Genomic DNA, 17,500 nt, shown 5'->3' on the forward strand with positions numbered 1-17,500 from the left:
AAACCCGTCGAAAACATCTGAAATAATGGGTTATTTTGATCGCGTTGACGATCGCGTTACAGTTTCGTTACACATTCTGTATACCGCAAACCAAGAGACTGAGGGCTCGCAAGATCGGCTTACAGTATTTTATACCATTATTTCAGATGTTTTCGACGGGTTTTGATGTTCTAACGACAAACATATCTCCTCTGGACCCTGTGCTACATCCTCACTTTTCGCGAGTGACAAACCAACCAATAAAATTGCAGGATTTTCGATCCGTCGTTTGAGTATTGAAACTGAAATAACATGCCATTTGCCTGAGTGATACCGAACGTTGGTCTCTGTCGCTCTCCTTTATCGGCAACTGACGAGATCCCGAAGGATCGAAACCGCAGTCTTGCCTGAGAAAAACGGCCATGAGCCTTCTAACTGAAGACGGACTTCTAGCATTCCAAACAACCTCCAAAAGAGGAAGCTGCCCAAATGGAGATTGAAGCGTTACTTCAGGCTATGGCGACCTCTATAGCTACAAGGCCTCGCAGACATGCAGCGAAAAGGAATTCAAAACTAAAATCTTGCATTTTAGAGCACATTTTATCGAACGAGGATACCCAGAAAGCCTGATTACGGCAGCAATGCCAGACATCACTTGAAATTTGAGAACAGGAAACTTGCCCTCCTACAGAAAATGCAAAGAAGATGCGAATCTTGTCGTTCGTCACACAATACCGCTCAACGGTGCCTAATCTTAAACGAATACTCATGCAACAATGGCATTTAATCCAACAACAACCGCAACTTTTAAGATCATCCGAGCATTTGGTACTAAAAGGGCAGATCCTTAAAAGACATACTCATTCGAGCCAAGAAGCTGGCTAAAACACGTGGATAGGAGTTGTGTGGGCCTGCAACTCCATTGTGTTATCACACACTCTCTATTTTATCCTTATGACTCGTTTTTTATCATAAATATTTTATTTACCCTCAGTCTGCATTTTACCCCCGGTCTGCAGTCTGCAGTCTGCGTTTTACACTGACCGACTTGAAAATGAATCAAGGATTTGAAGCACAACGGAATCACCTTTGGTCACAAAATTTCATTTCTCTCTTATCCGAATCGTTTCGCGCAAAAGATATGATAATGAAAGACTTCGGGAATACACTAGTTAGCTTGTCATATTCGTAATATGCTGCTGCCTATATGTTTCCAAGATTCTTGTTTGCGGCCGAAAGATGACTGCATGATCATCATAAAGAAGCTTTCAAAAGAAAGGAAATTAATTTTCGCTATAACGGCGGACTTATATTTTCGTAGCGCGGATAAATAGATGAATTAGAAAGGCAGTAAAAGATGGCAATTTGAGCATAATATATCTTCAAAAAAAAAACCGATATATAATATCGCAACGTCAGTGAAAACTGCGCTGCATCTTCTGTGTTCACGCTGCCAGGAAGACTGGATCAGAACTGGGAAAAACGTGATGGCGGAAGCTGTCGATCGAGCGACTGAAATCCAAACAGAAATTTCAGATCCCTCGCAAGAGACAGATAAACCATCGAGCGAAGGTTAGTATATGTATATTCTGTTTGTTCCGTAGTTAAGCTAGCATGTCTGATTATCAGCGAAAGATCGAACTTAGGTGGTTGCAGGTTGTGTTTTCACGTCGCCATTTTTAATTTTTTAATCGACTTTGAAAGAGTAGCATTGTGTGTCATTTGCAGGGCTGATTGAAGAACAAGTTGCTCAAAATGTAGAAGAAGTCGACTATCAGCCAGATTGTCCAGTCTGTTTACAATCGTCTTTTTATCCCGTCAAACTTCCGTGCGGCCATATTTTCTGTTTTCTATGCATCAAAGGTGTCGTTTTGCGAAGCCGAAGATGCGCATTATGCCGTCATTCCGTCGCTGTAGACTATCTTGACAACCCGACACTTATTAAAGTTGTTGATAAAACTGTCAGGGATAAAGAGGCCTTAAAATCCGAAGAGGAACAGGTCGACGGAAGCCAGGTTCAAGAGTTTGTGTGGTACTATGAGGGACGAAACGGATGGTGGACGTATGACGAGAAAACTTCAGCTGATGTCGAAAAAGCTTTTAAGAATGGACAGAGATCGTGCACACTTCTGATCGCCGGGTTTCTGTATGTCATAGACTTTGAGAATATGTTTCAAACGCGAAAGAACGAACCAGGAAGGAGACGTAGAATCAAACGGGACAAGCGTGATGTTGAAAGCAAAGGTGTCGCAGGAATCCGCGTTCCCCCCTCGTCACGACGACCAACGGCTGTTCTTAATCGAACAGCAGACTCCTCAAGCGCTGATAAGGCAAATAACACGGAAAATCAAAGCGAGGTTGAACATTCCACGACAGGAGTGTCCGACGAGATTCACTCCCCAACTGGTCAAAATGTAGGAGATTCTGCAGCAGATACTGGGGTGGAGGAGATAGTTTCAAGGTTGGAGGAAGGCTCGATATAAGACTCGCCGCTTAGCCAATTGGGTATTGACTTTTGAACAATTTTGAGCAAGGATGGTCAGAACTGCCCTATTTAAAGGAGGCAGTGTGGCCCAGTGGTTAGGGCGCTTGCCTTGAGATCCAGAGATCCGGGGTTCAAGACCTGCTCTGACCACTCGTCGTTGAATTTGTTCCTGGTGGTCCCTGGTTCAACTTCCCAGATGCACTTGTAAATAGCCAACTGGTTTGCCTCTGGCCAGTTGGGATTCTTTGTTTCGTTCATTGTGTTTCATTGGCTCTGAAAAGGCCCCATAGGGAGCGGTCAATTAAGTATGTATTGTATTGTATTGTCACAAGGCTCCAAGTTTATATCAGAGCGTGAATGAACGGCTCATCATCATCATCATCATCACCGCCTTCATTAGAATTCACACTAGCCAGCAGTAGAAGTTTGACAAATAACTGCTCTTCCTATGTTGTTATGGACAACTTATTCAATAATCGCAACTACCATATTGTTGATTTTAGTTACTGGTATACTGTTCAAATTTTTTCATGCATGATAAACTTGTACAAAATGTTATTGGTTGTTTTCTTTTTAGGATATCAGATGAACCAAATTCAAAAGAGTGAACTGGCAAAGGCAGCAAATGTATTTATTATTAACCTTCTTCAAAGAAGGTGTCAGAAAATGATTCTTTGATGACCCTTAAACATGAACTTTATGTTTAATCAATATTGAAATTTGTTAATGTTCCTGTTCGCTTTAACAATCAGTTTTAGTCAGATGGGAGCTTTATTTTTGTTATTTTTGTCATTATGTAATACATTCATATCCTGCAATGCCTTGATAACAGATAATTGTTTTTACTTAAACTTGAAACATAATATCATCTACCACCTCATCATTATTCTTGGTAGTATATAATAATTTAAGGAACTGGAATATTATTGTCCACAGTGCTACTGTAGAAATTTCTTTTCATTAAAGTTCAGCTTATTAAGGACAGTCCTTGCTATTGTTATTGTGCATACATTCTGCTCATCTCAATATACTTGGATTTCCTATGGGTGGTGCTTATTAATACAGAGATATTTTTGCGCAGTTCAAAACTATGTGGAGATAGCAGAACTTAGAAAGTGCTCTTGGTATCCAAAGAGAAAATTGGGGGTAAACATGAATTTTTCAGAGATAATTAAGCTTCAATTTGGAAAATAATGTCATACATTGCTTTGTATTTTAAAGATTTCTACGAAAAAATTAAATATTGTTGATTAATTATCTTCAAAAAATGCATGTTTACTCCCAATTTGCTTTTTGGATTTCAATAACACTTGCTAAGATCTACTTTTCCCAGACATTCAGTAAACCACGCAAAAATACCTTAGAATTTGGGAATTAGTAGACAGGGGTCGTATGCATCTTGAAAATCCTTGAATTTTGAGAGTACATTTTCAAGGCCTTGAAAGTGCTTGAAAATCTCTGCTCTTCATTCCTGGTCCTTGAAAGTCGTTGATTTTTTTCTGACCCACATTTGTGATCTTTGAAAGCTTCACTAAAAATAATCAGCAACTCAAGTCCTGTCATACAAACTCGACGAGCTGTGGGGTCGAGAATGGTTACCAGTGCCTTTGCATTATTTTCACATGCGTACGTTGTGAAAAATGAGCAAGAATTGTTCTGTCAGACTATTTCCATGGGTAAATTCTGACGTAAATAAAAAAGAGATCCTTGAAATCTCAAGACTTGGCCCTTGAAAGTCCTTGGATTTTCGGTCTGAAAAAGTGTACAAACCCTGGGTGGATTTGTCAATACAAGTTATGTTTGGTGATAAAAAATTGACTGTGTATAGGAGAGAGAATGGGGAGATAAACAGCAGCTATTTATGGGTCCCCCCCCCCCCCCCTTCATAGGTGAGACACTTCATGATGCATTAGACAATACAATACAACTTTATTTCACTACGCTAGCCACACACAAAAAAAGCTGGTTTCCAGGTGGGGTGTAGGTAAACACGTTACAATAAAGTATATATATATATATTTAAAATAGAAGTATATTACATAGAATCAGTGCGATCCAATAGAAAGCATGAAGGGCGAGGACGCAAGTTTGCGTTTGAAATCAGAAAGCGATTTTGCGGTCTTTGCCTCATAGGGAAGATTATTCCAGAGCATTGCACCACTATACTTAAAGCTGCACTTCAAAAAATTTGTGTATGGCCTTGGAAGTGCTAGATCAGTCTCTATATTCCTAAGATTGTAATTTATGTTAGTATCATTTAGCTTTACAAAGGAGTTACCCAGTTGGGGGGGCAGATAGATCATTGAGGATTTTATACATAAGGGTAGCCTTTGTATAAAAGCGCCTGGTTTCAAGGGATTTCCATTTCAGGTTATTCAACACATCTGTGGACCTAACATCATATGAAGAGCCTGTAATAACCCTTCCCGCACGATTTTGAATTTTTTGTAATTTATCTTTTAGTTGCTTACCACATGTATCCCACAGGGGTGAGCAGTAATCAAAATAAGGTTGAATGAGTGATCTGTATAAAGTTACGAGGGTGCAGAGGGGGACAAAAGGCTTAATTCTTCAGACAGGCAAGGTGGAGATGCAACATGTCTATAAAATATCACCCTTGACAGTCGTTAACAACTAAGGGGCCAATTACATGAGCTGGGCTGGCATGGGTGGGTAGGCTGGTTTGTTTGGCAGAGATCCTGGCACATCTGAGGAAAACACCAAAAATCAAGTTTGCGATTAAGAGCCCGGTTAGCTGGGATCCCGGCTAACCAGGCTGAGATTTTTCTCTGTAATTGCGTTCACCAGGACAGTGATTTCTAACCACTTTACTCCACTTTAGAGCAAAATGGCCCATGGAATAGTAGTTTTTAATGTTTAAATTAAGGATGTTTTAGATAGCAAAACCCTAAAGTGCCTCTGTGATAAAAAAAAAGTCAATTCCTTTTTTTTCTTCTGATTTTGAAAGTGTGTTTGCTTAACACCTGACTGGCAAAATTTTGAGCTTTGATTTTTATCCCAAGGCCGTTTACTTTCAGTGTAAGTTTTGGATTTCACAGTCCGCTTAGATTTAACCCATAGTCCCCTGGGAGTGAGACTTGACAGGTTTTATTGTCTAATGTCAGATAATTTTACTCATCGACTGGGGACATCCTAGGATCTCCTAGGGCACCCGAGGGCTGCATGGGTTAATCAGTCAAAAAGTATGTCCCCTCCATTAACCCAGTGGCTCCTTACAGTGAAATTTCACAGATTTTACTCATCAACTGGTGGCGTCCAAAGGCATTTAAGGTGTCAATGGGTCAAGCAGTCAAAAACTATGTCCCCTCCATTAAATAATGCAGTTTAGTAAATACACTGCAAATGGTTTACATAGGAGGCACAGAACGGCCTGTTTTTGTCCTTGTCTGAACCTAAAGTTGTCTAAGTGCAAATGCATGTTTTCTCTGTCCTTGGGTGATACATATTAATAAGTTCCTGATGCTGCAGATCAGCGAAGGTTCTTCATCCATCATAATATTATGCACAGTAGCGTTAGGTCTCACTTGATACCGTCTTAAGTTGTATGTTATGTATTTGTCACAAAGTGTCCCACCTGACTGCTGTGGATCCACACAACCTTTAACAATGACGAGAACACTTCCTTGGCATAAACTCCCCATATGTGGATCAAGTTTCTGTTCTGGATTCTCAAAAACCCTCTAAACATAACAGGTTTCAATAATATTTATAGACAGTGGGAACAAAGGGTATAGAGCCACTTTAAAGAATTCCACTAGTTTTAAATTCTTGTTCTTGGTAACTGATGGTGCCCACCGGCCCCTCCCACAGAAATATCACAAATATAATTCTGTGTTACTGAAGTTACTTTTTTCATTTTGCTTTTAGCCTGTGAGGAGGCTCTCTCTGCGGTGGGAGAGAAGAGAGCCTACATGCATCTCTTTGAATTTTGAATACCGCCTCGCTGATGTCACGCTGAGAAAGCTGTCAAAAATTAGCCACCTAAAGTAAACAGGAAGCCATGCATTACATGTATTTCAAATTGCTGAGGTAGAAACTCCCAAAAACTGTAAAGGAAGGAAGCCTTCGCCAGAAAATCCTAGCAACTACCGCAGATGCCGTAGAGCGTAGCTATTTTTAAATATTCTGTACGGTAATTCATCAAAGTCCATTTCCCTGAAAAATGTATTTTGTTCATCAGGGAAAATTCTTTAGCAAACTTGAAACAGTGGGAATTGTTATAGAGAAATGCCTTTTCCCTGTCCACATCTCCACTGTTTGGAGACTGTGAAGCAGAGTTATTTATTTATTTATTCATTTTGATGAAAATACAGACATTACAATTACTACATCACATGTTAATACTTACCCTGGTCTCACAGGTTTTTCTTGAGCCACGAGAGGGCTGCGAAGCGGTAACAAAGAGAAAAACCTCTGGTTACCTTGGACTTGAATCTCACTTTCATGCAGGCGCAGGGGTCAGCATCTGACCCTGAGGCTCGGATTGGTTGATATTTTTACAAACATGCCAATCAAATTATATGATTGGTTTGTTTGACTGGTAATACCTTGGGGCCGCATGATTCCTAAGGTGCCATTGATCCCTTTTGTAATTATCAATTTGATGCGTTTGACAGCTGGTGTCTGCATGAAAGTGAGATTTAAGTCCAAGGTAAGCAGAGGTTTTTTTCCTTTCATGCTGCTTCGCAACTCACATTTGCTGCTTCGTGGTTCTCTTGCGGTTCAAGAAAAACCTCTGGGACCAGGATAGTTAATACTAAAGATACAAAAGATATTCTAAAACCTACACCATTTTTCAAGTATTTGTGATTGCTGATATGTATTTTACTAATTTGAAAATTTGAATAATTCTTTCAAGCGTACTGGAGTACTGCGGAGATACCAGGAGTTCAAGCAATCATTTCAGGGTGGGGGGTGGGAGGTACTCCCTTATATGGGCTATATAGGTATGTGCAACCACAAAGGGTACGGTTTTTTAGCCATTTTGGCCTGAAATAGGGTATCGATTTTGATCCTTTTGGTCTAAAATAGGGCATGGTTTGTGCACTGAAGTCTTGAATTGGGTATGTTTTTTAGAAGCTACTTGTTCATCATTAGGTGATAAGACCAACAAAAGCTCTTCTAAAGGAAGGAAGCCTTCGCCAGAAAATCCTAGCAACTACTGCAGATGCCGTAAAGCGTAGCTATTTTTAAATATTCTGTACGGTAATTCATCAAAGTCCATTTCCCTGAAAAATGTATTTTGTTCATCAGGGAAAAATTTTTAGCAAACTTGAAACAGTGGGAATTGTTAAAGAGAAATGCCTTTTCCCTGTCCACATCTCCACTGTTTGGAGACTGTGAAGCAGAGTTATCTTATTTATTAATTTATTCATTTTGATGAAAATACAGACATTACAATTACTACATCACATGTTAATACTTACCCTGGTCTCACAGGTTTTTCTTGAGCCACGAGAGGGCTGCGAAGCGGTAACAAAGAGAAAAACCTCTGGTTTCCTTGGACTTGAATCTCACTTTCATGCAGGTGCAGGGGTCAGCATCTGACCCTCAGGCTTGGATTGGTTGATATTTTTACAAACATGCCAATCAAATTATATGATTGGTTTGTTTGACTGGTAATACCTTGGGGCCGCATGATTCCTAAGGTGCCATTGATCCCTTTTGTAATTATGAATTTGATGCGTTTGAAAGCTGGTGTCTGCATGAAAGTGAGATTTAAGTCCAAGGTAAGCAGAGGTTTTTCTCTTTCATGCTGCTTCGCGACTCACATTTGCTGCTTCGTGGCTCTCTTGCGGTTCAAGAAAAAGCTCTGGAACCAGGGTAGTTAATACTAAAGAGATACAAAAGATATTCTAAAACCTTCACCATTTTCTTTCAACGGCTTATCAAGTATTTGTGATTACTGATATGTATTTTACTAATTTGAAAATTTGAATAATTCTTTCAAGCGTACTGGAGTACTGTGGAGATACCAGGAGTTCAAGCAATAATTTCAGGGTGGGGGGTGGGAGGTACTCCCTTATATGGGCTATATAGGTATGTGCAGCCTCAAAGGGTACGGTTTTTTAGCCATTTTGGCCTAAAATAGGGTATCAATTTTGATCCTTTTGGTCTAAAATAGGGCATGTTTTTGTGCACTGAAGTCTTGAATTGGGTATGTTTTTTAGAAGCTACTTGTTCATCATTAGGTGATAAGACCAACAAAAGCTCTTCTGAAATTATTATGCCAACTGTGTAACAGCTGAAATAGGTCTGAAATAGGCTATTAAATTTTTGGTCAGGTCAGATCAAATTTTTGGTTTGGTCTTAAATAGGCCCTGGGTTTCAGGAAGCAGGTCGTCCTGTATTTTGGCCACTACGAGAAACAGTTGGAAAATAAGACTTTTCTCAAATCCTGTGGATAACAGAGCTAGAACTTTCTTTCCTTCCAACAGAGAAGCCATTGCATTGCATTGCTCGACCTTTAATTCTCTTAAAGCTACAGTAAAAATTTAATTGCAACATTCTTCAACTTTTCTCATACCTCATCTTTTTGCTTTTCTTGTGATCAGAGCTTGTCAATGGTGATGTCACCAAGTAATTTAATTTCAGCCAAAATTTTGCATCCAAAATTTGGACACGGCATTCAAAATTCAAAGCCAAGCAGATGGGCAGGCTCTCCTTCTACACCCAAACCCAGTCCCTTGGAGAGCCTACAAACAGGATATTTTGTTTTACTTTATTCTTCAATGCGACAGAACAAGAAAGGCTCATTTCTATACTTCATTCCAAGTCCTTTTTAATTCTGAAGCTGTTCACTCCTACAGAAGTGTCTTTGTTATTTATGGAGATTCATGACAGTCTTGTGCAATTAGAGATTTGCTTCAATCCAAGAACAATCTTTTCAGGAACAGCAAGTCCATCCAAACTTACTTTCCACAGGTCACCTTTGCACTTTTCCAAAGAACAGCATCATGTAAGACACTGTTCCAAAACTAGACAAGAGCCACATTTTCCAGTATGCAGAACGTCCCCATTTGGTCACCAGAAATGGCAATAATGCCGCCACAAAAAACACAAAGGATGGGAAAGTTCTCATCCATGGTAATCTTCTCCTTCGTGGCACTCCAGGCATTTGACCTCCTTCATTGTAGAACCTGTTCAAAATCCTGGAAGAAGGAAATCTCAAGTAACCTTCCCTTGAATAACTGAACGCAAGTATCCATGATGATGAAATTAATATAACAATACAATAAAACAGAAGCATGGTCAAATTAATATTTAGTATTCTCTCGCATGCCATATTTCAACTTGAATGAATGAATGAATATGTGATTAACCCATTGATTCCTAGGAGTGAGACTTGACAGGTTTTACTCTGTCTAACACCAGTTGACTTTACCCGTCAACTGTGGGTGCACCTAAGGTGCCTACGGAGTCAATGGGTTAACCACGTCCCTAGGGGCTTTTCAGGGTCAGACAACGTACAACACTTTGCGTGGACTTTGCCATACTGCTTTTATGTCCCAAGTGGCAGCCACGCAGTTTACAATCTTAAGTGAATAACAAGTAGACTTCACAGTCAGGTGCCCCCAGAACAGAATGAGTGAGAGACCACCACACTATGTCCCCTACTCTTCTTGAACTTACTGGAAAAGATCACCATAACTCAGGCCTAGATTTTGCAACTAGTTAAAATCCTGCTCTAAACTCTGGTTTGCATTTACTTTCAGTTGTCCCGGATTCAGCTCTATCAAGCTTTGTAAATGACCAACTGGTTGCCTCCTATCAGCTGGGGTTCTCAATCATGTTTCCGTTCTGTTAAGTTTGAATTGTTTCTTTCTGATTATTAAAAGTGGGGGGCCTGTGAAATAGCTTGATAGCTAAGTGCACTTCCACTATAAACAAAGCATTAACATTTTTACATTTTACTTCACAACTAGTATTGCAAGGACAAAGAATCTCCTCCCGTCCATTCTGAATTGAAGGATATACTGGTAAAATGACAACTTGGTCTTGTAAATAATGATGACCTGACTGTAGCCATTTTGACTGGCTTTTACCGGTAATTTAATTTAATTTAATTTAATTTAATATTCTCAACGGAAGATAAATTAACAAATTATTAAAATAAATAAAAAAATGTAAAAATACAAGATCTGATTAATCAGGTCAGTTTATACAGAATATGAGCAATCCTATAAAAATAAAGTGCCTCAATGAAACTCAAATAATATAAAATATCATGACAATATATGTACTTACATTAACTTTATCAAGATAAAATTTATTACCACTGTTCTTAAATGATGAGAGATGTACGGAAGCTTGTAGGTGCCATCCGAGTTGTTGAAAATCCGAGATCAGAGTTGTAAAAATCCGACATCCAACTTTAATCTAAGAAAACTCTGGGGTTTAAAGGATTCTTGTCCAGCTCAAGCCAAAGGGAAACCAGATTATGTGTAAAGACTGACTGGTAGCAACAGAATGAAATGAAAATCCTAAAGGATCATTGCAGTTAAACTGGGCAACTTAAGCAAGTTATCCTGCAACAAACTCCCTAAATTCTCCAGATCAATTACTGTAATATGCCTTGTTCTTTGTGTGGCATCGACATGAACTCAGGTTTTACATGTGGAATTAATTTGATCTTGTTCTTTAATTATGCGTAACAGCAATATTACTCATAACATTTGACTGTGGCACTCAACATTGACTCGTTCTTTAGTGTGGCATCAACATTAAACTTGTTTTTTAAGAGAGGGAATATGTTAAACTCCTTCTGTAAAGAAGACGAGAGCATCAACATTGACTCAGCATCCTTTTGCACTAAAGTTTGTATTTAGCTATAATAATTATTGACTTTAAATTTAATTAAGCAATATTTTATCACAGCTAATTGGGACACATATTTTAACACATACTTCTTCAATTCAATTGTTTACTGAAATAACTACACAAGCATAACAGGTGAATTGGGCTTCAAACTGTGAAACAGATGAGTGACACAGATGAGTTCTGCAAACTGGGACAAAAGTCATAATGGCTTCAACCCTCTAACAATAAGAGGATGCACCATCTTGAATAGAAAGATTGCTGTCATGAATCATGAAAGTATTACCTGTCTTTTTCTACAAAGCTTTTATGAATCCATTGCTTAGTTTCTTCATTCCCCTTAATACAAATGGGACGAAGAAATAAGTACTTATAAACAAACAAACAAACAAACAGCAAAGCAATGTAAAATATGGAACATGTGAACATTAACTTACACATGGAAGATCCTGAGCTGCATGACGGCGACAATACACATGTACTTTGTGTCCCCTTTTGATAAGAAAATCTAAAGAAGATATTAATACAAAATTAATTACCTTTTAGTTGGGTAATAGTATTTGACGTTTTGTCTTTTGTTGAATTTTTTGAGCAGTAAAAGCCCCCACATTTAGCAAAGAAATTATGGCAAGAATATTATATATGTGCCAAAATTTTGATTTCTACTCTTTAAGGTGTCATCAGGGCCCAGTTGTTCAAACGATGGATAGCGCTATCCACCAGATAAATCACTATCCAGCAGATAAACACTAGCAAAACCAATTGAGTTATCCACTGGACAGTGATTTATCAAGTGGAAAGGAAAGGAACTTTATTTAAGTGTCTAGTTGTTCTAGCACAGAAGCACTAATTGGGGACACTGTAAATTGAAATTAACAATTAACACAAATCAAGTCAAATTTTGGTTTTTGAGGAGAGGGGAAACCGGAGTACCAGGAGAAAACCTCTCAGTGCAGAGTAGAGAACCAACAAACTCAACTTACATATGACGCCAGATCTGGGAATCGAACCTGGGCCACATGGGTGGGAGGCGAGTGCTCTCACTACTGCGCCATCCCTGCCCCCCCCATGGATAGCGCTATCCATCGTTTGAACAACTGGGGCTAGGTGTTTAACCCATCAGGGTTCGTACACTTTTTCAGACCAAAAATTCACTGGCTTTTCAAGGATTTTCAAGGGCCAACTTCTGAAATTTCAAGGACCTCTTTTTTATTTACGTCGAAGAATTAAATAATTTACCCATGGAAATAGTCTGACAATACAATTTTTGCTCATTTCCATACCGTACATGCCTGAAAATAATGCAAAGGCATTGGTAATCATTCTTGACCCCACAGCTTGTCACGTTTGTATGACATGACTTGAGTGGCTGATCACTTTTACTGAAGTTTTCAAAGATTAAAAATGAGGGTCAGGAAAAAATCAAGGACTTTCAAGGACCAGGAATGAAGAGCAGAGATTTTCAAAGACTTGAAAATGTACTCTCCAAATTGAAGGGGTTTCAAGGGTTTTTAAGACGCGTATGAACCCTGACCCATTCACACCAAAAGCGTCCCCAAATGACAAGTAAAATTGTCTGCTGCCAGAGCAAAATTCTTTAAGTATCCTTCCCAGGAGGGAAAGGGTTAAATGCACCTGGACGTGGGATCATTCAAAGATTAAAAAACAGTTAATAAATAAAATAATGCAATAATTAGCAATTATTGAATGAGGCTGAGTAGGATATGAAGAATTCTGCAGGTCAAGGAGGGTGTTATCCACCAAGGCCGAAGGCCGAGGTGGATAACATCCTCCGAGATCTGCAGAATTCTTCATATTCTACGAAAGCCGAATTCAATAATTGCTTTATTATCCATTCAAAATATTTTCTTCGCTCAAACTTCTAAACCTACTCGCAGCCATTTTTCTGCTCAACAAAAATAACACAATCTGGTCCCCAGCGTTTTTCGGTCAACGGTTTGAAATAATTTGCAGTGGGCTGCACTGTTGACGTCATTGGTTCAATAATCTGCAGCGGGCTGCACTTTTGACGTCATTGATTCCGCTGGTTATGGTGAATTATGTGTGTGGTTTTAACCAATCAGAAATGGGGAAATATTTTGAATGAATAATAATTGTAGTTACTGTAATACAGATATATTTCAAGTATATATAAGAAGTATAGTTCATGAATATATGTGACTTTCATATATTCTGCACTTCATTAGATAAACCTGCTGTGTAAGAGAAATGACTGGTTCCTTCTACTTGCCTGTCATATTTGGTGCTTGTCTCCGAGGTACAGTACTCTTGTAATCATTGCTATAAGCAATAGTAAGATCATAGACTGCATCCAGGTAATCAGGACACAAAACTTCAAAGCTTGCCTTCACAAAACAAAAGACAGACTTAAATCATTGTCATAGTAATACTTCAACAAGTCACTTACTACAGTGACCACAAAATTAATTATAGATTTTTCTACTTTCATTCCAAACATGTATTTCATAATGAACTTAAAATTGGTTACAATGTACATGTAGCCATCTAGTGGAATTTTCAAAAGATTAAAAAGAAATTAGAAACTTGATAAATGATTTCACAGGGGATGCTGCATTTTCAAATTTGAGACCGAGTGAAGTTTATTGGTAACATGTGATTCCACACACTCCCATTAGAATAGAATAATATGTAACCAATCTTTGTGGTGGTGAGATACCGTAACCTTTTAACATGATTTAATTTGAATAAATTATATATGATAATTAAATAGCACCCAGTCAGTTTTGAAATACTGAGGTCAACCCACATAACATTATTTTATCAGGGCTTTTTTCACTAAAATACCTGCCAGACATCTCTGGTTGCCTTGTGATATTTACCTCAGCAGCTTTTGTTCTTGGTGTCAGAACTTGTGATAGTACTGGCAGACCTGTGGAAAGTGATATAATCAGTGATGCATTTCATAAAGCCAAGAGTCTTTTTTTGGAAAAACTGTTTTGAATGCATAATCACCTTGTTCAGCAGCATAATTTTGACTGTCTTCAATAACTTTTTTATTCTCGACACTATAGCGTGTACCCTCAGGAAATATCACCAACCACATCTAAAAACAGAAAACAGCTCGTTTCAAAGTTGAGTACTCAGTATTTCCATGGGGGTCCTGTTACTTGAAGTTGAATGGTCACAGGATACCCAATCATAAGACCACAACAACACTTCATTTGTTATATAAACCCAGCCTTCTCAAAACTGGCCGGCTGCCGGCTCAACGAGCCGCCTCCTCTGGAGCTTTGACTGTCTCCATTCCAGGCGGAAAATATATTATTTATGTTTTGTTACCAACAAGGAAACAAAAAGCTGAAAGAACACCGAAAAAGAAATTCCCCAATAATAATTTCTCAAATTTTTAAAAACAGTGGATAAAGATTAGTGACAGGCCTGCACGGACTCCCTGTGTGATTTAATTGTATATGAATGTAGCCTTTAGTGGCTGAATTAGTGACAGGCCTATACGGACTCCCTGCATGATTAAGTTGTAATTGAATGTAGCCTTCATAACTTAGCTTTAACTAGCCTGTCTGAAAGAGATTTACCTCTTCTGTACGATAGGATGGGCGGATTCTTGAAGATAGTGTTCAGCAAAGGCTGATTTTGTATTAAGTCCCAGTTTAGATGAGGTTAAACGAAGTTTAACAAAGTAAACAACTAGGAGCGACTGCAGCGTATTGGTCAGTGGTTTAAGTATACTTGCGCATGCGTGGAATACCTCGTGCTTTGGGCTGTATCGCTTATTTATCAGTGTGGCGGGAAGTAGGAGCATTGTGTGGAGCGTTTAGCGGTTTTCTTTTTGTTTCCTATATACAGTCTTCATTCCGTAGATGTGTTCAAAACTGCTTTCCTTTCAGTCAGGATTCTTTTTGGGTCCAGTTACGGGCTTGTTTTGGGGGAAACGCAACTTCGGGCGAACTTGCGATCGAGTTGGGATAGCCGCCATGTTGGATTCTTGTAGCTTTATTTTTGGGCAACGTCAGTTCACGCAGCTTCAGTAAGCGTTTTCTACCATCGAGATCTTATGCAGGGCCCCGCTTCTTATTGCATAAAGCCCTTCACGACCACGCGGAATTTGCTTGGGCGCTGCGGTCGTACATCATGGCGTGACCTTTGGCCATCTCCGGTCCCCGTACACGTACCTGGCGGGAAGCTTGTCTTCGACCGACCTTGGACAGCGTATCCTTTGCACAGTTTCATATGGGAGAGGGCATTTCATGCATTTGGACTTCAGAGCTAACCATCTCAGTTGTTAGGTGGCGTAGCGTCAATTTTAGCGTCTCGCTCGTATTCTGTCAGGCTTTTAGCGTTACGGCCGCGTCATAGGCTCTCTGATGCTTGGTTGTAGTTTGTTTCTAGTTTTGCTTTGGGCCATGTACTCTACTATAAGCATCTGTTATTTAGCTGGGCCTCACGTACAACGTACACTTGTCCGGTAATATTATTGATACTACTATTACTATTATCTAGAGGCTTAGGCCATTAGTATATCAAGTGACGTGCCTTGGAGTTTGCTTTATTTATGTATCGGCGTGGCGTTGGCGTGTATTTTTCTCTGTTCATTTGCTAGCATGTTGCGTGGACTTGTTTTGTACAATTTTATGTAATTTATGTAGTTTAATATAATTACTTAGTTTACGAAGAGCAAGCGTTGTAGTTCTGTGTATTGATGTTTTGCGTTGCGTTCCACCTTAGAGTTGCATTGCGTTGGTATTTTCAGCGTTGTTTAGCGTTGCATTGCGCGGCGTTGTATTCTTAGCATTGCGTTGTATTCTCAGCGTGGTTTAGCGTGGGGATAGCCCTTCTTATATGAATAGTTTATTACAAGAAATACCGATGTACATAGTAGGGAAAGCAGACTTGGGGATTTAATTTAGTTTGTCCATGTTTTACTAGGGAAACAGAGGGCGGGCGTTCTTTTTCAGTGTCAACTACTAGATTTTGGAAGTCCCATCCAAGAGATATAATTTTTCTATACTTATTGGTATATTATTACATTATACCTTTTTGACTGTGTTAGATATATTTATATTTAATTGTAGGAGGGCCACTAGGTTATCAGCCTTAGCTGTTAGGTGCTCACCCTCGTGAGGTGGCGTTGGTTGTTGTTATTGCGTGGTGTTGTATTCCTTTTTTTTTTGTATTGCGGGGTGTTATACTCCTTTTTTTTTTTGTATTGCCTTGTTTTTTTTTTTTGTGATTGTGGGAGCCCCACAAGTTTATCAGTCTTAGCTGTTAGGTGCTCACCCTCGTCAGGTGGCGTTGGTTGTTGTTATTGCGTGGTGTTGTATTCCTTTTTTTTTTGTATTGCGGGCTGTTATACTCCTTTTTTTTTTGTATTGCCTTGTTTTTTTTTTTTGTTTTTTGTTTTTTTTTTTTTTGTGATTGTGGGAGCCCCACAAGTTTATCAGTCTTAGCTGTTAGGTGCTCACCCTCGTCAGGTGGCGTTGGTTGTTGTTATTGCGTGGTGTTGTATTCCTTTTTTTTTTGTATTGCGGGGTGTTATACTCCTTTTTTTTTTTTGTATTGCCTTGTTTTTTTTTTTTGTGATTGTGGGAGCCCCACAAGTTTATCAGTCTTAGCTGTTAGGTGCTCACCCTCGTCAGGTGGCGTTGGTTGTTGTTATTGCGTGGTGTTGTATTCCTTTTTTTTTTTGTATTGCGGGGTGTTATACTCCTTTTTTTTTTTTTTTTTTTTGTATTGCCTTGTTTTTTTTTTGTGATTGTGGGAGCCCCACAAGTTTATCAGCCTTAGCTGTTAGGTGCTCACCCTCGTATAATAAGTTGGTTGTTGTTATTGCGTGGCGTGGTATTCTTACGTTGTTTAGGGTTGCATTGGGTCTTCGCGTTGCGTCGCTTTGTAGTCTCAGCGTTGTTTCGCGTTGCATTGCATAGCGTTGTATTCTTAGCGTTGTTATCATTGCATGGCGTCTTAGCGTTGCATTGCGTTGTATTCTCAGCATTGTTAGCGTTGCGCTGTATTCTTAGCATTCTTGTCTAGTGTGTGTTGTTTCCCCAGTCCACTTCTGCCCCATTACACCCCTATCTGCAGGGTGAGCAGTCAGGAGCTCCAGTTGCTAGGCGGTCTTTTTTAACGGTCAGTGGTCTATACATCTCGCAGGCGCCACGGTGGTATGTCACTCTGTGGTTAGCGGAGCGGTTAGTTGCT

At 39.3% G+C, this 17,500-nt stretch overlaps 3 protein-coding genes across 3 annotated transcripts in view; 1 reads left to right on the forward strand and 2 right to left on the reverse strand.

The window, feature by feature from the left end:
• The first annotated feature begins 1,390 nt into the window (after positions 1-1,390).
• On the forward strand, positions 1,391-3,448 carry LOC137976288 (E3 ubiquitin-protein ligase rnf146-like). Its single transcript, XM_068823589.1, has 3 exons — positions 1,391-1,551; positions 1,708-2,440; positions 3,042-3,448. Exons 1-3 carry the CDS (start codon positions 1,467-1,469, stop codon positions 3,070-3,072), a joined length of 849 nt encoding a protein of 282 aa, XP_068679690.1. The 5' UTR covers positions 1,391-1,466; the 3' UTR covers positions 3,073-3,448.
• A 5,489-nt stretch (positions 3,449-8,937) lies between these two features.
• The window catches only part of LOC137976290 (1-acyl-sn-glycerol-3-phosphate acyltransferase epsilon-like), an 18,004-nt gene continuing 9,441 nt past the window's right edge, over positions 8,938-17,500 (reverse strand). Inside the window, exons 6-11 of the mRNA XM_068823592.1 lie at positions 14,297-14,387; positions 14,164-14,213; positions 13,554-13,668; positions 11,740-11,810; positions 11,589-11,641; positions 8,938-9,636 (exon numbers count right to left, since the gene is read on the reverse strand). Of these exons, the coding sequence (XP_068679693.1) occupies positions 9,411-9,636; positions 11,589-11,641; positions 11,740-11,810; positions 13,554-13,668; positions 14,164-14,213; positions 14,297-14,387 (606 nt within the window). The 3' untranslated portion in view covers positions 8,938-9,410. The remainder of the gene's footprint in view (positions 9,637-11,588; positions 11,642-11,739; positions 11,811-13,553; positions 13,669-14,163; positions 14,214-14,296; positions 14,388-17,500) is intronic.
• The window catches only part of LOC137977504 (uncharacterized), a 5,955-nt gene continuing 3,005 nt past the window's right edge, over positions 14,551-17,500 (reverse strand). Inside the window, exon 2 of the mRNA XM_068824746.1 lies at positions 14,551-14,956. Coding sequence (XP_068680847.1) covers positions 14,837-14,956 — 120 coding nt within the window. The 3' untranslated portion in view covers positions 14,551-14,836. The remainder of the gene's footprint in view (positions 14,957-17,500) is intronic.

Source organism: Montipora foliosa, chromosome 11 (genome assembly GCF_036669935.1).
Source record: "Montipora foliosa isolate CH-2021 chromosome 11, ASM3666993v2, whole genome shotgun sequence".
NCBI classification, from domain to species: domain Eukaryota; kingdom Metazoa; phylum Cnidaria; class Anthozoa; order Scleractinia; family Acroporidae; genus Montipora; species Montipora foliosa.